General features: G+C 47.9%; 1 protein-coding gene across 2 annotated transcripts in view; it reads right to left on the minus strand.

Annotated features, from left to right (window-relative positions):
* Positions 1-362: 362 nt before the first annotated feature.
* Positions 363-22185, minus strand: part of LOC122389549 — a 39655-nt gene continuing 17832 nt past the window's right edge. For both annotated transcript variants that reach the window (XM_043381702.1, XM_043381701.1), the window contains exons 4-10: positions 19311-19459; positions 17486-17656; positions 5080-5250; positions 3599-3735; positions 2260-2364; positions 1941-2046; positions 363-1645 (exon numbers count right to left, since the gene is read on the minus strand). In XM_043381702.1, coding sequence (XP_043237637.1) covers positions 1271-1645; positions 1941-2046; positions 2260-2364; positions 3599-3735; positions 5080-5250; positions 17486-17656; positions 19311-19459 — 1214 coding nt within the window. In that variant the 3' untranslated portion in view covers positions 363-1270. The remainder of the gene's footprint in view (positions 1646-1940; positions 2047-2259; positions 2365-3598; positions 3736-5079; positions 5251-17485; positions 17657-19310; positions 19460-22185) is intronic.

Here is a 22185-nt window from a genome sequence, read left to right on the forward strand (position 1 = left end):
TTCAGAGGCCACTTTTACCAACAGAAAAATAGCCGCCTGCCGGATTTTTTTTTTCCTAAAGGCCGCTTCACATACGGAACTTTAACGGTGAAGCCCTATCCGCTTACGTGCCCAACGCATTTACACTCGGTATGTGAGGCGATCTTAAGGCAAAAAATTCCGGCAGGCGGCTATTTTTCTGTTGGTATAACTGGCCTCAGCTCAACTATGTAGACCTCGCACAAAACCAAACATTATCTCAGTCGAGTTTTACGCTCAGTGCTCACTTCGGTCAGGACAGCATCCCGCTTCATTGGCACGGAACAGTACTGCCACATCTGAGCAGCATATCACAACACCCCCCCCCCCCCCCCCCCCCCCCCCACATAGCACGCAACATGGACAGACGGACACTCGACTGAAACAGGCGGACCACTGTTTCGCGACTGCCGAGACGGAATCGGATACTGTGTACAGATCACCGGAAAACACACCGTCTCAGGTCACACCGTAGTCGTACTGATCGAGTCAGATGACCGCATTTGACGCCAAATAACCTCGTCGAATGACGGCATTTGACGGCAAATTATCACGTCAAGTGAGCGCGTTTGACGCCAGTGATTGTCGAAAGGCCAGGCGGTCGCCCTCGATGGCTTATTCAGCTGTTTAGGGCTATCAAACCGCTAAGTGTCAGGTGACTGGTAAACAACGGTTCTCCTGAAATGATCATCGATCAAAAAAGTGACAGCACCACATTGACACCATGAGTGAGGCAACACTTGATTTGTCGATTATATCCAATAGCCATACGCTTCGTGACATAACCAGTAACCGTATCGTACCCATCTACCGAGACGTCATTAAGTCGGTGGACGAAACGGGCTACTGAGAAACGATGGTGGTGCTCTTACATCTTACTTTAAACCCATGATTGATTAATCAAGCCCTACCTGCAAATATAGCCAGACAAAATAAATTGCACACCACTCAGTAACAATCAATAGTATGCGAACACTGCTACCTAACCCTCTTCCCCACACACCACATACACAGTACACACTCATTCGCACGCCCACACAAACGTTACTGAAAGAACAGGATCGCCCTAACTTCCCTCCGACAACTCAACGTTACATTTCCTCGTATCTCTACAACATCACTTTTTGCTTCTCTTCCTCGCTCCTCAGCTTCCCGCCTCCCCCAGCACTCCCCACGACAATTTCCCTCCCCTCCCGCTCTACCACTGCGCATCAGTCGCCAATAGGTAATCTATATTCTCCCTCTCCTTCCCTCACGGCTTGCCAGAGATGCTCGAGAACGCATGGAACGACGATTCGGGCAGCGTCGTGACCAGCGCCGTGTTCTGCCCGCGCGCGCGCACACACAACACCGCCGTGGTGATTGAGGCCACGAACAGCAGCAGCAGAATCACCACCAGGCTGATGACGAACGTCAGCACCGACACACACACCGTGTCGAAGCGCACGTCGAGCGCCGTGTCGTGCGGCAGGAGCGTGCGCGTCGCCTCTGTAATGGCGATGTCTTGCGGAGCGACGACGCGCAGTCGCCGGGCGAGGCGGACCGGCTCGCGGGCCTCCGTGCGCTGCTCGGTGGCAGAGGATGAGCCGTTGACCGAGCGACGAGACCGGCTCAGAGCCTCCGAGACCTGTAGGGAGCGTTGGGGACTGTTACAGCCCACAGGTGACAGAGAAGGATGCATCAGAGCGTGAGGAGAGGCTAGTGCGTCAGGTGCGAGGCGTGCGTTGCGGTGCAGTGTCCGCAGTAATAAGTGAAAAAATTAGGTGGTCTGAATTTTTTTCAGCCGTTTGCATGTGGGTCGTAATGAGTCACATAATTAGGATGAATGTGTTGCGACGTAAGCTAGTCGGCAGTTACGCCAGATTACACCAGGATTACAGGCAAATCACAGAACAGCAAACTACAGAAGCGCGGACACCTACCGCAGTGACGTCCTCCTCACAAACGCCGCACTCTCCCTTGCACAGGTCCAGATTACACTCAATGATGACATCCATCTGTTCCGGAAACTTGAACGCCGAAAAGTAACTGAAAAAGACGGTTATAATATTAGAGGGAGACCTGTCACTTATCTGTAATGACATGCATTGAACGTGCTACTCACCCGTTTAAATCCAGGTATGCATATCTACCCATGTTGTTTCGCTATATGGCAGTGATGGCACTGCACAAATGTGCGCCGCTACTTTTTACTTGACAAGGCATTAGTTCGGGCGTCGATTTGTGCGTCCCTTTGCCTACCTGTAGGCCATCACCGCCTTGTCCTGCCTTGTCTTCAACCAGGGGGACAGCAGGTTCGGCTTCATCGTACAGCCGACGTCGTCAGTCAGGTTGACGTGGGACGACCTGAAACATTTGACGTCAGCAATGACGCTGTGACGATTCACTCGCCGACTTTACCAGACAGGTCAACGTGAGACGACCTAATAAAAAGTGTGACAATGACTGTGACGTTTTACTCCATACGAGCGCTTCGTTTCACGCAGTACCTATGTCAACACGGAATGTAGTCATTGGCAGTGTCTCGAACTGTAAAAACTGCGCAGCTGTTGCGCTACATCGTGTTGTAAAACAATAGGAAAGAGGAGACCAATCACAGGCCAGTCACGTTTTCGTTCTCTATAGTCCGGGTACTACTGTCAGCTGTGAGCTGTGAGTGAGCCATTCGATTCGTGAATTTAGCTCTGTGTAGTCCAAGCATCGGCACGCACTCCCTCTCTCTCCCTCTCTCTCTCTCTCTCTCTCTCTCTCTCTCTCTCTCTCTCTCTCTCTCTCTCCCACTCCTCACCCCCCTCTCTCTCGCCCCTCCCTCCCTCCCTCTCTCTCTCTCTCTCTCTCTCTCACTCTCTCTCTCTCTCTCTCTCTCTCTCTCTCTCTCTCTCCTCTCTCTCTCTCTCTCTCTCTCTCTCTCTCTCTCTCTCTCTCTCTCTCTCTCTCTCTCTCTCTCTCTCTCTCTCTCTCTCTCTCTCTCTCTCTCTCTCTCTCTCTCTCTCTCTCTCTCTCTCTCTCTCTCTCTCTCTCTCTCTCTCTCTCTCTCTCTCTCTCTCTCTCTCTCTCTCTCTCTCTCTCCGTGAGATGTCGATCCAACCTCGCGCGTTTCACCGAGTGAAGAAAGTCATCTCCAAGACCAGCCGGGTGTGGGGTGAAATGTGTACGCAGGGCTATCACCCCAACACCCCGAGATCAATGGTCACGAGTGGCTCAGTCACGGTGTCACAGCTGCACGCGATGTGAGCCAGAGCAAAACATGACAGTTGATAGTGGAGGAAAGGGTGCTAAAGTGATGCGTCCCATGAAACTGTGAATGATCGCCGTAAAGTTTTTGCCCTGATAACAATTGTATCCCTTAAACGCAAAGGTGACAAAACTATAAAGATCTACGTTTTCACATACGTATTTCGATCGTAAGTCCATACATGACTTTTCTTCTTTTTTACAACTAATACTTAAGTCCAGGTGCATGACATTTGTGTTTTGCTGAATGTCTCAGAGTCTCCCACCACCAATTTTCGCCGTTTGGTTCACGCAATGTCCCCATGACCAATTATTTTCACTGAGCTCTGCTCCCCCTTCGTCTCACCTGTCGCCGTTCATGGCGATGCACTGTCGCACGCGCACGTCGACGTCGTTGTCTCCCTCCGCCTCGACGACCATAGTGAGGATGTCTCCAATCTTCACCAGACCGTCCACCGAAGGAGCGTACGGACCCTGGCCGATCTGGCGGCAGCACGAACAGCGGATAGTAAATAGTTATAACTCAGAGAGATTGTCCTGAACTCCTGACCGATCTGGCGGCAGCACGAACACCGTATAGTTATAACTTAGAAAGATCGTCCGTACGGTCCCTGACCGATCTGTTGGCAGCACGGACAGTGCATATGTTGTAGAACCGTCCTTACGGACGGTGGGCTATCGGTTAGATGCGCGGTCAATGAGCAGATGATACGGAGAAAGGTGCGGTACTGGGCCTTCTCTGATATGGCCGACGTCACGGGTAATGCGCGTAAAGTGTGTGCGTGTTTTAAGCGCAATGCGGAAACGACATTCACCGGTATACTAACGACTAACGAGCGACAAGAGGTTACCGATAAGCTTTACTCTACGTACTAAAATTGAATACCGGGAGATTTCAGCAAAGCTCGGTGAGAGGCAATGGCTCATTGCGGAACGAATGGTTATAAGGAGTCACGGGAGTATCGGCACAAAAACTCCGGCCTCGGTCGTTTCGCCGCTGGCTGACCGCCGGTGAGCCCACCACGACCAGATCCGACGGGCCATGCTCACACGCGCCGGCACGTTGCATGAGGACGGTCAGCGACTTTTCTGCTTTCGCTGTCACCGGTAGACCTCCGACCGCGCAGAGGGCTGGTAAAAACCTCCGGTCGGCCGCGTGCCGCCACTGACCGCGCACTTGGAGTGCTCCTCACCCACCGTGCCGCTTCGAGGACCCGCCGACCGCAGTCCGGTTGAAGCAGGTGCGGTTTTGCCGCCTTGCGGCTCGCGTCGCACGCGTCGCTGGCGGCCCGGCGCGTGCGACGCGTCTGACACGGGTTACGGGCGAGCCGTTTGCGACCGGCAGGAACTGCTCCTTCTTTGGGGTGGACACGGGTTGAAGAGAGAGTAGGTAGTTGGATTGCTGACAGTCGTAAGTCATCTTGTTTTTTTTTTTCGGCACAGATCGGATTGCGTGAGAGCATGGGTGACAAAGTCGCGGGTCGGACCGGTTTGATTAGATGAAGTGCAGCTATTATTCACTTCAGCGCTAAAGTAAGCATGAAATCCCACGGATTTAGACTACGCCTGTCGGTAAATGGTCAAGCGACTAACATTTCTTCCAAAACATGAGGAAGCGTTTCTAAAACTGGTGAGGATCAACGGTTTTACATAGGTGAAATCACTTGTTTTACATTATGTAATGATATGAAATGCTACTCACGTGCAAAGATGCGAGCCTGTTCAACTTTTACGTGCTCGTCTACCTACAAAGACCAAAAACTTGTCCGATCTTTGCATGACTTTATCATCACGCCTTCCTCTCTACGGCTGCCGCTGCCGGCTCACCTGAATGTCCAGCACCGCGTTGGCCTTGCTGACGTCCTCATCAGTCTCGAAGGTGACCTCCTTCTGGTGCAGCGTGTCCACGTTGAAGGCGTACGACACCACCTTCTCGTTGACCTGCCGCGCTCCGTGCGGACGCAGCATGCAGCGGATCTTGCGGGCAGAGTCGAACGCCTGAGAAAGGGGGAAAACGGACGGCGGTAATTAGTCAGTTATCTGTCATGAGTGTGACACAAATATGACGCTTACTCCTTACTCATTTCTTCTCATTCTTGTGAGCTGCAAAGGCTTAACATTCATCAACGACATCAGATTCATTCGTAAAGATGAAACACAATTGATTGGATAGCGTTCTTGGAGACTAATTCAGCATGCACCAGATTTGTGCTCACGTGCAAGAAGCTGACATGCACATTCAACATATGGCTCCTGCCGTGAGAGACCCTGGAGCGCTCGGGCTGCCGTGATTTGATTGCGGCGGCCCGCCGTTCACGATGAACGGGTAAGTAACGGAACAAAAACTGCCAGCTTCGGCCTCATTCTTCACACGATAATTTGTACCTTCAGAGGGAAGCGGCGGGCAATAAATCTACAACAATCGCCGTAAGTAACAAATTTTTCAAAGGGCAGTGAACGCACGAGACGCTTGAAAGGGTCGGATTGGGAAATCTTTTCAGGCGTCGGAGATTTATTTGAGATCAGACATCCTTGAGCAGCACACAAACGAGGGTGATTACTGATTAGTGATTAGTGCATTTTTGACGCCATCACCGACATCCTCAGATGGCAAACAGGTGAGGTCATAGTCTACAGAAACGCGTCCATTCATCACCATTTGTTCTCCAACCGATCTAATTGCTCACAATTCTCATTACCTAGACTCCTGGCATTCTTTACGTGAGGCCAACATCCCGGTGCGTTTACTCGCCCGGCTCATGAGCTGTTCCACTGACAATGACCGGAGAAGGGCAGAGTTTCCGCCGGGTCGGAGACACCCGACGGCGGCACAGGACAATGTGCCACGCTTCAGGACGCCTGACGTCATGGCACGCTGGGCCATAATAAAGCCGCCGAGCCTGGCGGTTCAGCGCCCGACTGCGTGAGGTTCGCGCTCTGCTTATCGCAGTCAGTCCCGCTGACTCCGCCGTCCCCTCCTCTGTCGCCGTTGACTCCGCTGTATAACAGTTGCCCTTAACTCTATGTCCTGTTCGGTGTCGCCTCCCCCCCCCCCCCCCGGCTACCGCTGTCCTTGCTGATGTTTTCTCTTTTCCACATTCCACAACGGTTTTTTTCCTTACCCTTTTTCAGTTTAATGAGATTACCCTTTTTAATGTTTAATATTAACCCGCGCCCCGCTGGGGGGGGGGGGCAGAATCTGCCCCCCCCCTCCCGTTTTTCGCTAATAACTTCTCAACGCGTTACGCCAGCGACGCCAAACTTTCAGTACCTTATCATACATCAATTTGACACGTTCCCGGAAAATCTGAGCGAAATACGTTGGAAAATTTTTGAGAAAATGACGTTTTAGTGAAGTCATTTTGTCTATCAAATGGCAATCTCGGTTTTTTGAAAATTTTGGATTTTGGCCCAATTTTTTTCAAAAACTGACTTTTTTGGGAAAATATTTATAAAATCCAAAATTTTGAGTGTATCGAAAAAACCGGAATACATGTCAAAGAAGTGGTCTATGTGCACCTACATACCAATTTTTAAAAGTATCGGTTCAAAAATGTGGAAGTTATTCAAAATTTTATGACGTCACGAAACACAAAAATTTTAAAAAATGATTTTTTTGGAAGTTCTAGACCTCGTACGAAAACAAAAAATAGCACCATTCGATTCGCCGTGAAAAACTGCATCAGATAGACACCTTTTTAGGCCTTAACAACCAACTTCAAAATTTGACCTCACTTGACCTGACCTTGACCTGACCTCGACCTGAAATTCATCCAGAGGTGGTCCATATCACTTATTGAGTGTGCCTATTGAGTTCTATGAGTAAAATGACCCATAAAACATGTGTCGCACATGCTCTTTTCTATATTTTGTTTTTGGTGACCTGACATGACCTGACCTGACCTTGACCTTGACCTTTGAATGACATTGCATGCCACGAATATTGTCTTGGTAGTCTAAGAACACGTTTTGGGCAATCAGTCTCAGTCCATTCTTCGGCAACTACGGTGCAAGGCCGATACTGTAGGAACTTGCATCTTGTACCCTTGACCTGACCTTGACCTGACCTCTGACCTACTTAAGCAAAAAATGGGCTCTTGAGATCCACCTTGTTGAGAGCTTTCGATTGCCGTTTTCCCCGTCTTTCTGCGACCATCGGTTCGGAAGTTAGACAGGGGGGGCAGAATCTGCCCCCCCCCCCCCCCAGCAGGGCGCGTATGGCTGAATAGCCCAGCGGGGCGCGGGTTAACCCTCGCATGTGTGCGGCGTTTGCCAGCTTCTAATGTGTAGGGGGGGGGGTCGGTTGGACCCCCCCCCCTTGCCGTTTGGCCCCTGATCGAGCTAGAGCTTCGCGGAAAAAACGAGCGTGTTGCCCGTGACGAGAGGAAGCCGATGATACCCAATTTTAAGGTCCTAGGTCATTGGTTGACCTTCCAGGTCAGGTCAATGACCCAAAGTCGGGAAAATCGGGACCTGTTATAAAATCGTAAAGTGTGGCTGCTAAGGGGTTTTTCGGGGTGCTGATCACGAATATCGTGTTAGTTTTGATCACAGATGATGTCTTGAAGCATTTAGACCAGGTCGGGTCAGGTCAGGTCAGGTCAACCAGTAGGCGTCGTGACGGGTATTCGTAGTACGTGTCAACCGCCTCTGACAGCTTCGTAACATGTTACGAAGGCACCAAAACTACTTCGTAAATGTTCAAATGGTTGCTAAATTCGAATTCAGCTCCAAAAACTAGCCTAGAAACATGTAAAACTCGAAAAAGTGAACCGAGGTCACCCGAGGTCACCAAAGGTCAATGACCTGACCTGACCTTCAGGTGACCTTGACACACACGGGAGTAACATCATATCACATGTTTGAACGTTTGAAACCACGAAAAGCTTGCAAACACGCGGCTAGTGCGAGCCGACATACGCGAAATCGCGATTCCGGCCAAACATGGTCTCGGAAAAGAGGTCACAGGTCAAAGGTCATTTGGGTCAGGGTCATGAAATTTTCAGGGTAGGTGTCAAATTGATCAATGCGAGGGTACTGAAAGTTTCGTCGCGATCGGCCGCTTTTTACGCGAGTTATTCGCGAAAAACCATGGGGGGGGTCCATCCGACCCCCCCCCCTACAGATGCGAGGGTTAATGTTAAATGTTAATGTTATGTTTGTTAATGTTATGTTATGTTTGTTGATGTTATGTTATGTTTGTTACTGTAATGTCAATGTTTAATGTTAATTTTTAATGTTTAATGAAATTACCCTTTTTTCTTCTTCATTTCTTACCTCCTTCGCTCATTTTCTTCTCTTTTCCCCTGGCAATGCTCAGTTGAACCCGCGCCCCGCTGGCTGCCCCCCCCCCCCCCTCCCGTTTTTCGCTAATAACTTCTCAACGCGTTACGCCAGCGACGTCAAACTTTCAGTACCTTATCATACATCAATTTGACACGTTCCCGGAAAATCTGAGTGAAATCCGTCGGAAAATTTTGGAGAAATTGACGTTTTAGTGACGTCATGTTCGCCATTTTCGCCTCAAAAACGGCAAAATTTCAAACGCCGCTAACATCTTCATTTTTGAACGAATTAACCCTATTCCTGGCGGGGGGCCTCAGGAGCCCCCCCCCCCCTGAGGTTTTTTGGTTATTTCTCCCAAACGCGTTGAGCTAGGAAGCTCAAATTTTCTGACTTTTCCTAAAAGGCTTCTACGCAACATGTCTGAAAATTTTGAGTTGATCTGACCTCAGGTCAGGTCACCAGAGGCGGTTTGGTGACCCTACCTCAGAAAAGTTTGCAATCACGCCAGAGCTAGAGTTTTTGACCGATCAATTTCTTCTCTTCAGGGTGTAGTAAGGGTACCAGTATGTGCAATTTGTATATCTCGGAATTTTGATATCGGTGACCTAAGGTCAGGTCAATTTCGCGACCTCCCCATTATAAGTCAATGGGGGAAAAATCAACTCCCTGTTTTTACCACTAAAACGGGTCGGAATGGCCCCATATACCATACATGACTTCATATACGATCAACCTTCACTACCTTGAGGTCTGTTTTGCTGTTGGGCAGCTGTGAGGTCATGTGACGTCATCAAAGGTCACCAAAGGTTTTTGGCCAATAACTCCGTACAGGAACAAGATACAGACGCGTTGATGGTCTCATTGTGTTCAGCTGCGTATTTACAAATTGCAACCGAGCTCCGCCGTAGGGTATTTTATTTCCGCCGTAGTGTATTTCACTTGGGGTATTTTCTACCATACATTTGCCTGAGCTTGGGGTAATTACAATTTCTCGGCGACGTTCGAAAATGATGCACCTTTTTTCGCAGTATAGGTTATTGCATGTGCGTATTTTTGCCTTTTTGGTTGCGCTTTTCCCTCGCCCGTATAGGGGGAGGCATTGAACGGACCCCATCGGTTTTTCGTGAGTAACTCGCGTAAAAACCGTCCGATCGCGACGAAACTTTCAATACTCCCGATTTTATCAATTTTACACATACCCCGAAAATTTCATGACCCTGACCCAAATGACCTTTGACCTGTGACCTATTTCTCGAGACCATGTTTGGCCCGAATCGCGATTCGGCGTATGTCGGCTCGCATTAGTCGCGCGTTTGCAGTCTTTACGTGGTTTCAAGCGTTGAAACATGTGATATGATGCTGGTCCTATGCATTAGGGTGGGTGTCAAGGTCACCTGAAGGTCAGGTCAGCTCAATGACCTTTGATGACCTCAGTTCACTTTTTCAAGTTTTGCATGTTTCTAGGCTAGTTTTTGGAGCTGATTTCGAATTTAGCAACCATTTGAACATTACAGGGGTTGTAAAGAAATTATCCCCGGACACCTTTCTTCCCACTGTAATCAAAAAGCAAAACATTCTGGTACTTTTTCTTTTAACTGAGCATGTAGCCACCTTTCATAAAAACACAGTGGCGAATGTTCTGGAGCATTTCAGCCGCTGGATTCTCCAGCACACTGGCATGCGGACCAACGCCGTCTAAACAAACCTGTGCCTACGGCTGGGCGGTGCTTGTGGCGGGCGTCTCTTCAGTCACCTGCTGAACAAGAGCCCACAGGTTTTCGATTGAATTGGGATCGCGACTTTCTTTTTCCAAGTCATAAGCGTTAGCCCAGAATGATTGAAGGTTCTATCGGCATCACTTCCCGTTCTTTTAGGGACTTAGCGCGCCGCCCCACATGAAGACAGAGTGGCTTGAATCAGGCATCAGTGCGCGTTCAGAAACCGAGCCCTCCTATACCGTCTGGTTGAAAGCCTCCAACCATTCATTGGCCAGTATGTTGCTCCGGTAATACTTGACGTTGATGGCGGTATTATATGACACTATGTGATATTGGAGCATCGCTAGGCAGCTGAACATGCTCCAGTTCTGGATATTGTCCGGATGTTTGACGGCGGCGAAGGCCAGCAAGTTCGAGCGGCTGGCCGCCCATACATGGCCATTTGACGGTTCAAAGGATAACACAGCTCGAACGGCTACCCATCCAACCAGACCACCTCACCCTTATCTTCCTTCAACCAGTGGACCGATCTGGCGTGAGGCGAAAGGTGGTGAACTGGTTGTTTTCCCGTCAGTTTCGTTGTCTTTTTCAGTTTGAAGGGCACTAGAATTAAGTTAACCCTATTAGTGGCAGGGGGGGGGTTGTTTTTATCCACCCCTCAGGTTTTTCGAGAATATCTCCGAAACCGCTGAAGCTACGATGCTGAAATTTTCTGACTTTTCCTAAAACTAAATTGGGCACATTCCCTGAAAATTTCAAGTTCATAACTTTACCAGGGGCGGCTCCAGAGCACTGAGAATTGGGGGGTCCTATTCGTGAAGCGAGTCATTTGGGCGAAGATCACGACGCTGCACCAGTTTTACGAACAGTGAATGAAAGGTATCATGTGATAACATATACAGTTATTGTGCATCCTCTTTTGACACGTTTTTGCTATAATAGGCGGATCCAGGCGTCCAAAAAGGGGGGTTATGTTTTACCTCCCAACATAGGTGCCCTGACACCGCCTATGCATGACCAATACAATTGTAGTCGTTATCTCATAAGAAAATTGTAACATAACAAGACCATTACCACCCTTTTTAGAAACAGTACCAACAAAAACCTTATTTACTATACTTTTTGTGTACCCCCAATCTCAATGATCTGTATCAGCCTATGATTTTTGAAAATGCATATTTTTAGAATCCATGTGAATTCCTGGTTCATTCTCTATCGATCGGCAAAAGTTGCGTTAAGATTGGTTCAGAAACCTGGCCGTGAGAAACAGTCTAAAATGTATCTGCAATTTGCCCGTTTTTACCCCCCTCTACCCCCCCTATTGACATTTTTTAATTTTTATTTTTTAGAAATGTAGATCACGTTGAGCGAAATCGAATGCCGTTTGAATTTTGAAAATCGGCCCGTTAGATCTCGAGATATCAAGGGGGGGTCGTAAACAGCCCCCCCCCCCCTGCCACTAATAGGGGTAGCCAGGAGCCTGCCACTAATAGGGTTAAAGGGCGGGTTGCGGTAAACCATGATATGGGATCTCTTATTATCTGACTTGGTAAGAATGACTTGGTGACTAAGGACGAAAACTACCATGTGAACCCGTCTGTGAATCGACTCCTACTCAGAGCAACAGTCACATGACAAGGTCAGGTCACTGCTGAGTTGAAAACCGATAGCAGAGGCACGTATTCATCCAATATTCCCACTTCTAACATCAGAAAGGATTAGGAAACTGTGCATACAGATATGGCTAAAAGATATATGTCTAGATAATTTCGTTACACCCTGTACTGAAGTAGTTTTGGTGCCTTCGTAACATGTTACGAAACTGTCAGAGAAAAAAAAATAGCGTTCTGGCCCTCCAACTTTTGCTTATTTGTATAACTTCGTTGCTTAGCAAACCACTATGTTGTTCGAATTGAGGAGCTTTGAAATGCCTGTGTAATTCAAAATGTTAGTTCGGTAATTAAAAGAATTGATTCAGTGTTGCACATAATCTAACTTAACAATCGAGCATTGCAGGTTTGACGGCTTTTTGCCCACCGCCTTCCCTAGAAAAGCTCCACCCTTGCCTATGGGGCAAAACATAAGGAACAAAAACAAAACAAAATGAACTCACTACCTAATGAAGTTCAGTCTGGAGCAAAAACATAGGTAATAGGTATCTATGTCAAATTAGAATGGAAGATTAAAGTCAGCCTGACCAGGCCTTACGGTCTGACCTGGTCCTAACTGCCTTACTTCACCTAACTTAACCCAATTCAACCTAACCTACCACAACACCTGCAGAGGTACCTTCCTGAAAAAATGACGCCCAGGGAGGTGTCCAACTTATTGGAATATTACCATGATTGCTTGTCAAAGTGTGTGTCATCATGCTCTTGTTTGACAACTGACAAGTGATGTTTAATAAATGAGACATTAAAAAATGGTCTCCTGACTGTTGAGTGATCAGAATATTCAAATAATCAGGGTACAATGCTGTGCATCATAGTGCACACTAATCATGTTGTTTTTGTGTAGGCCCTCTGCGCATTATTGTGTACACTGCTATGTGCACCTTAAGGAAAAAAAAGTGACTGGTGGTACATGACAAACAAAGGGTTGCACAACTGTGAAGTTCATGCCTTTGGTCTTGCTGGTGCCAAATGCCTATAGCTATAGCAGGATCAGTGAGGGTTGTAGACATGCTACATACACTGTGCAATGTGCATTGAAGATATTGGCTAAAAGTTCATCCATAACTACTATGCTCAACACCTAATGTAAGAAGCAACATAGGTAAATGCCCAGATGATACAGCAACAGCTCTCTGGTCAACATCACACAAGTTTATTGACATACTTTGCAGGTATATATTTACATTCATAGCAAATACTTTCGATTTGATTCAAAAACTAGGTGCTAGCAAGCTTGCATTTTAGTAGGTATTTACAACAATGACCATATATAAGTCATAAAAAACCTTCTCGTGGCATTCATCACATAACTTTTTATCGAACAAGCACCTATCTACCATGCAATGATTCTAAATTTTATCCGACATCCACCTATATCTCAACTGACACATTGAAATTAAAATACCCTAACAAAACCTAGAACTGTACATAAGAAGAATGCAATACAAGAACTATGAAGTTCTGAAGTTATTCTCACATGCTGGAATGTTGAAACTCTACTTTTGTCGCCCATTTCCACGTTTCATTGAGCCATCATTGATCATATACCTAGAACTGTTTTCGCTCTTCAGTCATAAGCTTTTGCACACATCTTGAATTTTACAGATCATCTTGAACCATGCTCCAGTCTTTCCAACAAGGTACTATGGAACATCAAAGCAATTTTGATTTGTTACAACAGCTTCAGATCATGATAGGCTTGAAATTAGTTACCTACACCATTTGCCAGACAAACCTCTACAAAATGTGTATCAATTTCAAAACTAAGCAATTGATTATTTCAGTATTTGCAGTTTCCACACAATGTTTCATAATATTATTCGATTTTTATATCAAGAAACTCAAATAATCCACAAATTGTTATTGAAACACTCCCACTTCAAGAGTTCACAGCAATAACAATACAAAATACAGAAGCAAACAAACATTGCGCCAGATTTCGTATGAAACGCGCCATCATCCTGAAGTTTCTACCACAGACGGTAGTTCAACCGCAGCCGTAGTGCGAAAACCCCTACCCACCTTACCCCACGGCGGAGCTCGGTTGCAATTTGTAAATACGCTGTTCAGCTCGTCAAGACGCATCGAATGATATACATGATGACCTCGAGGTCACGTGACCTGAGGTCAACCTTTGACCTTGACCTTTCGAGGTCAACATATATATCATTCGATGCGGATTGACGAGAGGATCACGATGATGCCCTTAGTTTGTTCCTATCTTGACTAATTCGAAAGTTATTCGAGAAAAACTCTCTCCATATCTAGCGCCGCCATTTTGACTTTTTCGACCCCTGTGACGTCATCTTTGACCTGACCTGAAAATGACCTTAGTAAAAATTGTAGATCTTGGCCGTGCGTATCCGATGCCGTTTACCGCTTGTCGCTATCTTGCTTCGTTCTCGAGATCTCAGGGGGGGGCCGAATCGGCCCCCCCCCCGCCAGTTTCTTGTCCCGGCGGAGCCCGCCAGGAATAGGGTTAAGACGTAACAAAAAGGTTATACGTGATTCTACTTTGTCTATGAAATGGCTATCTTGGTTTTTTGAAAATTTTGGATTTTGGCCCAATTTTTTTCTTCAAAAAACTGACTTTTTTGGAAAAATGATTATAAAATCCAAAATTTTGAGTGTATTGAAAAAAGCGGAATATATGTCAGAGAAGTGGTCCATGTGCACTTACATACCAAATTTTAGAAGAATCGGTTAAAAATGTAGGAGTTATTCAAAATTTTATGACGTCAAGACAAACCAAATTTTTGAAAAATGACTTTTTTGGAAGTTCTAGACCTCGTACGGGAACAAAAACAGCACCATTCGATTCGCCGTGAAAAACTGCATCAGATAGACACCTTTTTAGGCCTTAACAACCAACTTCAAAATTTGACCTCACTTGACCTGACCTTGACCTGACCTCGACCTGAAATTCATCCAGAGGTGGTCCATATCACTTATTGAGTGTGCCTATTGAATTCTATGAGTAAAATGACCCATAAAACATGTGTCGCACATGCCCTTTTCTATATTTTGTTTTTGGTGACCTGACCTGACCTGACCTGACCTTGACCTTGACCTTTGAATGACAGTGTATGCAATGAATATTGACTTGGTAGTCTAAAAACACGTTTTGGGCCATCAGTCTCAGTCCATTCTTCGGCAACTACGGTGCAAGGCCGATACTGTAGAAACTTGTATTTTGTACCCTTGACCTGACCTCAACCTGACCTCTGACCTACTTAAGCAAAAAAAATTTGGGCTCTTAAGATCCGCCTTGTTGAGAGCTTTCGATTGCCGTTTTCCCCGTCTTTCTACGACCATCGGTTCGGAAGTTAGACAGGGGGCAGAATCTGCCCCCCCCCCCCCAGCAGGGCGCGTATGGCTGAATAGCCCAGCGGGGCGCGGGTTAATGCAGGAAACCCACTTGATGGAGCTAAGGCCCAAGCTAACTGCAGGTATATATGGAAAATGGTCCAAAGTCCAACGGCACATTGGAAGCAAAATGACTTTTCCTTCTCTTTTCTCTAACTACGTGGAAGTGAACACGGTGTTACAATTTATATCGGTCACGGTGTCATTAAAAGAACACAAGACCTGACCTGGCTGTTCTGCTCCCGAAACGCCGAGCCGGTGACTGAAGGAGCATTGTCATCGTGAGATAATTGGGCGCAACACAAAGCTCCGGCTAAAATCACCATTTACGGCGCGAAGATAAAGGATGGAAATGGTTCGCTATAGAGATATGCGCTGACTAGTAGACTTCTGCCACAAACAGATGCTTTCCCTGGTCACAACAGGTATGTACTAGTTGATACGGGCCTGGAGTTAAATATGCCTGCATCCGTGAGATAGCGGAAAGGAGCATGCGACTCATGGCACCGTCGACAACGCTACTTCAATGGTAACTTATTCTAGCCACAATCAACAGTTCGCCCCACTACATTTGCATACTCCACTCCGTGGAACACTATACGACAGTCTCCGTTAGCTGCCGGTAGTACAATGTGCGTGGCGCGAGTTCACGTTAAACGCGACAGGTCACGGTGGTTGACACCGCCCGTATTACCACGGGTGCATCCTTCAGGCGATAAGTGCGGGGCGCAGCACGGTTTTTACAGTCACTTTTGATGATTGAACGCCGTTCGCCCCGCTTCAGAGACGTCCCGGGACCCACAGAAACCTCTCTGGGTGCGCCGGAGAGTAGCGGAAAACGGTGCCGAACCGCAGGTCGTGCCGGCGGCGAGGGTGATAAAGGCACACCGGAACCGACCACCGACACTCTGCCTCTTCTCCGCGCTCTGCCCGGCACCGGAACAGCCACCACGCGGACCGGAACCACGTGGCTTCCGAGTGGCTCGGCCGGGGCAGAGACTCCTTAGAAATCAGTGGATGGTCTGGGGTTACTGTGTGATCCGTCATAATTGTAATGGGAGGATGTTTAGGGTGCTTGGCTAGAGATGCGAAGATTCACATCATTTTGCCTCGCACCGAAGAAGGGATAGTGTTATTGAACGGATGCGTGAGAGATATAAAAGTAGAAGCACTTGCCCGTTTACGGGGATCAGCCATATGACCGGCTGGCAAACGCAACAGGAAGTTCACCGACTCGCGAATTAAATGCTAATTACCCGCAGCCCAAACAGGGCAGCACAGGACATTGGGGCTTCGTGCGGGTGTTAGTACAGGAACCAAATGAAAAAACTGTCATAATGAATGCAGAGCTTGGTTGTAGTGCCATGGAACGTTTATTGTGAGTATTGCGCATACCTAAATAAACAGGCGAGTAACCATTTTATTACTAACTGGAATCGAAAGGAGCCACGAAAATCACCGCCAATGATACGGCGGCCTAAAAAAAATGCATCGGATGAAGCTACTGAAACGGGTGTGACAAATCAAGAGCGCATATCTAATTACTGCGCCCAGGTGCACGTATCATCCTCATGCCCGGGGCATCGTGAACGGCCGGTGTCAGCGCTGACTAACCCTGTGACCTCGATCTTGACGCGGGTCAGACGTGAGAGTGTTGGGGTCAGAGGTCAGCATTTAGCAGTCAACACTCAGGGGTCAGCGCACGGTGGGATTCCGCCGTATCTTCGTCCACCGCGGGCCATCGGGGCTCGTTCTGGGACAGGGGCGCGGGCACAAATACAATTAGGGGGAGAAAGTGTCCGCCTGTTGTAATTATTTCAACCGCGCGCGTCGCTGTGAGGCGATAGCGTTTATCTGATGAGGATCTCCCTCGCCTCGGCCGAGACGAGCAATTATTTCCTGTCCTGTATGTCAGTGTGTCATGACTTGTTTTATCATCCACTCTCTCCTGTTTGACTAATGGCGGAATGATGAAAAAAGAAAATTCCAACTATAAGATTCCAGTATCTGGATGAATTTATAGATGTAAATTTTCAAAACTCTTACGGGCATGCTCAAATATCCAAAAGATAAACAAAAACATCCATGCAGACAATATAGGTTACAGGCAGCCCCTGGCTCTCTACAAAATAATTGCTGTCCGTACCGACGCCACAGATTTCAGACCTTCGCCATTGTCGAGCAACCCACCTTTTGCAGTCCGGCGTCGTTCTGGATGACGATGCTGTTCTCCATGTACTCTCTGCCGTCCTCATGTCGACTAAAGCGCGTGCCACACGAGTCGGCGCCGATGGCGAAGGAGCGTGACGTCCTCCCGCCTCCACCGGTCACGTGGTGGCAGCTCTTGGACGAGAAGTAGCCCTGCAGAGACAGCGGTGGGGTCAGATCGGACGAGGGGTGGTGGTTTGAAGGGGAGAACTAAAGGTGAAAAAGAATTTGTACCTAAATGACAATGCAGTATGGAGACTCATGCAGAGAGTCCAATACTCAGCCTCTAATGTATCACTCACATCAGAGGCCATCAGAAGGTCATAAGTTATGGCTGAGTAGCAATTACCTCACAAGTTACAATTGTGTAACTCCTGTAACCAGTCTGTAAGTGGTCACGGTAAGGCAAAGTTTAGCTTGAGCACGCCTCATGTGCACACGACATGACGGATGCGAGCACAGACACGCGCCGACCTCGGTGATCAGTAGTGAGTAGACGTAATTATCCCGATATCACCACAATTGAGTTACTGGTCCTATGATGTATGGTGACAGCCGATATGGTGAGGTAAGTGTTGAAATGGGATGATGCGCCTCATTAAACACGACAGGTGCTGGCAGTGTTCTAAAATTGGATTTTGGTTAGGTGTGCCGATGAAGAAAAAAATCATAGGATGAGAAAAATGAAAGAAATAACCGAAGTATATTAACAAAATGGTGTAATGCCAATTTGTATGTCAACTGATAAACCAGGATTTCATGTCAGAATCTTGACAGGGTGTGAAACAAAAGGAGGTGGGTGCATCAACTGTCAATTGACATATAAACTGGCTGTTGGAAATGCATGAAACTTTTTTCAGAGATTAAGTAAAGTCGGTCATTCATATTTCAGGGATGAAAGTATTTTCCCCATCAGGTGTGATTTGCCACCAAAACGTTTGAAAAATGGAACACTGGGTGCTGGGCGGTATAAGTTAGATTTGTTCTGTTTACAGCTTCACGCGTAGTAACGCTGCTCGTCTCTCCAATCGTAGCGTGTAGCTTTGTCACATAAACCAATTATCCGCAATTAAACCTCACCATTTCCGGCGTTTGACCCGCCCCTTTGCACCATGTGTGACGTCACACTCGGTGAAGTGATGACGTCACAAACGCGTCTCCACTACATACACACTCTGATTGCCGAGAAGGATACTCAAACGACCGATACTCGGCACGCTCGGCCGAAAATGGCGTCCGCTTGGCCGGCAATTTGACGACAAACAGCTCGGCGAGTTGGTGCCGAAAACCGGAAGGAAAGTTGTTGACAATGACACCGTGAAATGCCGCGGGCGGGACGAGGTAATTGCTTTCGTCTATAGATGGGGAGGTTCGCTGTGATATTGGGGACACCTGACAATAAAATACGCAGGACAGTCAGTTCGAGGTGGTTACAAAGCATGAGACTGAATTGTTTGTGTCGTTCAAAGTGATTGCTTTGATGTGTCGGTGGCAAATAAGTGACAAGAAATGGAGCGATAAATGGGTTTGGTGTTGTGGGCTCAGCCTGGTCAAAAGTGGCTGGCCTTCGGACCTAGGCCGTATAGACTGCGCTGATGTCGGTCGGTCACGGTGTAGACGATGCGTTTGCTGTAGGTAGTTAATTGATTTCGAAAAAAATGCCAGAACAGAGGGAATGCGATAGGTATGTTAGCACAATGGCCTGTGTGCTACCATGTCTATTGTCATAATACGTGAACAAGAGCAAAATCTAAAGCAGAAATCCAAAAAGCTTAGAAACTGAGATGCACGGAGATCGTTGGCTTACCTTTGAGTAAACGATGCCATTGAAGGGCCTGTCGAATTTGAGCTGAATCTGCATGTTGTCGGCTCCACACTTGACGTCGAGGGAGAGTATCTGGGGCGCGTTCAGAGGTCGAATCAGGTCGGCCGCGCTCAGCTGATCGACGTCCAACTCTGCAGAGGCAAGAAAACACAGAGGGTCAGATGGCAGACTGTAAAAGGAGATTGCATACAGGAAATCATGGAAAATAAATTAGAATGGTTTGTTCGTGAGTATTTCTATAATTCTGCACATCTAACAGATGCGCAACAAGGCAGCAGAACAGTTCTCGCAGTCACTTTGCCGTCGTTGCCTCTGACACGGGGCTCGCGAGACGGAGCAGAGAACATGGGTCAGAACTCAGATGATCCGGAATAGCTGTCAGGCGGTCCTGAATAATTGTGTTCTGCCAATAGCTGTCGTTACTTCTGAATCTGAACAGTTCCTCTCTGTCGACAGGACCATCGCTAGATAGCTGACGAAGGAGAGTGGGATATATGTGTGGTATGAAGGCACGCAGCGAGCCGCGGAGGGAAGTAACGCTTGTCACCTGGTGTAACACGTCACACGTAAGGTAACGATTCCAACGTGACAGGCAGACACGCCACTTACGAGCTGTTGGAGAAAGTTGATTCAGTCGGGCAAGCTGATTCGGAGGAGTTCGCGGAACTAAAAAGTAGTGTCCATTTACCTTCACAAATAAGAATAAAAGAAGTAACAGTAGCTTCTTTAAAACTGAAACCATTAGCTGATTTTGCTTCGGTAGAAGCCCATTTTGCTGCATGAGCTCGTCTCGGTCTGTGAGATAAAATCCTTAAGGCCGTGAAGGAAAACCGTAGGAGTTTCAATTGGCTAGCACAAAAAGGCATTGTTTTCGTGAAAAGAACTACGAATTTCAAGTCAGCCACCAGCGGACGTTCTACGAAAGCCTCTGCACAGTTCATCGGCTGCGGAAGCGGACCGTCAGTGCCCCCGCGGCGGAACCGTTCGGTGCAGCGTCACACCGCCGTGGGAATCTGCCGTGACGGTGTCACATCTTGGCGGCGCCCGTGGGAGGCGGCGGCTCTCACGTGCGCCACTGCTCGCCTCACGTCAGTTCGCGTCACTGCCAACCCCGCAGAATTTCGGCGAGCGATGACCGCCGGCCGGCCATGCAGAACCGTCCACCACCGGCACTAAATGAGGACTTTGTGGCAGTTCCAACGGAAAGGCAGCGAGCGTCAGCTTTAGGCAATTGACAGAATTCATAGCTGCGGCAGTTTTAACGGACGATCGAAGAGCTACTGAAGTTTCACAGAACAGGGTGTTGTGGCAGCTGTAACGGACAGGAGAGGACCTCTGGGAGCTTTGACACGGATGGGTGGGTGAGCCGCCGCAGGCGGCAGGTAATATGGACAGGCGAGTGGCTGTGGCAACTATGGGAGCAGCAAATAAAGCTGCGGTAGCTGTAGACGACAGGAGAGGAGCCGTCGTAGCTTTAACTGTCAGGGGAGAGCTACCGTTGGTACCGTAATGAACGACATGGAACAGTTCTAACAGACGACTCAAAAGCTGCTACACCTATGGCAAATAGACAAGGGGCTGTGACAGTTATCAAATTAGGAGAGGAGCTATACGCCAGCCACGCTGGACGCGGGAGCTGGTGAGACGCACAGCAGCTCTGAGCGGGCAAGTGAGGAGCTGCGGCAGCTTAACCCGCGAGTTGCTGGGGGGGGGGGGCGTTAAACGCTCCCACTTTTTTCGCCGGGCTATAGCATAAAAACGGCGCGCCGCAGGCGCGCCAAATTTTGCGTACCTGTAGGGAATCGATTGAAGTTTATTTTGACAAAGTTTAAAAAAAAATCGGTCGGAAAATTTTTGAGATATCAAGGTTTTAGTGACGTCATGATTTCTGAGTTTTCGACCAAAAACGGCATATGTTCAAAAAATCATATAAAATCACAGAATAGACATACAGACATGCCGTAAACGCCATCAGACTGCCAATACTATGAACAATCAAATGGCTATCTTCGATTATTGATTATCGTTCCGCATTTTCCAAAATCTTGAAGTGAATCTTGGCAATTTCTCGTGTCTACTTCACGACCATGATACATGCCTTTCTTAAATTTAACTTTTTGAGCCAAACACGTACATACGTACACATATGATAAAATTAATGTCACCATCGTGTTCTACGCCCCAAATTACCCATAAAACATGTGTCACAGGCTGCGAATATCAGTTCTGATTTTCGGGGATATGTGCCTACCCGGTTGACCTGACCTTGACCCTGACCTATGCTTGACTGACCCCTACATGGAGCTGACACTCTTGTAGGCCTTATATGATGGATTGTGCACCGTTTTGACAGAGTTTATGACGAGAGGCGCCCATTGCGAGGTCCTGAAGTCCATGCTACTGAAAGCCCGATTTCAGGTGTTTGACCTGACCTTGACCCGACCTGTGACCTCAAAATTCAAATTTAAAGTACTCATCTGAAGCGTCTCGTCGCGTTCTTTCGTTTGCCGCCTCGTGCGTTTCGCTGCGCCTATTGGTTCTCGAGTTATCGGCTGGGGGCGTTTAACGCCCCCCCCCCCCCAGCAAACGGTGGGTGGCGAAATACCCCAGCAACTGCCGGGTTAAGCGGGCAAAGACAGCGCAACGGCCCTCCATGGAACCCGGTCTCGTCGCGTTGCCACCGCCCTCACTGCGTCACGGCGTGCGCTATCACGTCACGTCACGCTGAGACACATGACGTCACGTCAAGTTACGATACGTCATATTTCAGGGCCTCCTCTAACATACCCACTGGGTGGGCAAATGCCCACCCAGTCACCACAATTGCCCACCCAGTGGCGTCGATTTGCCCACCCAG

This window comes from Amphibalanus amphitrite, unplaced genomic scaffold, assembly GCF_019059575.1.
Source record: "Amphibalanus amphitrite isolate SeventyFive unplaced genomic scaffold, NRLGWU_Aamphi_draft 000361F_arrow, whole genome shotgun sequence".
Taxonomy (NCBI): Eukaryota; Metazoa; Arthropoda; class Thecostraca; order Balanomorpha; family Balanidae; genus Amphibalanus; species Amphibalanus amphitrite.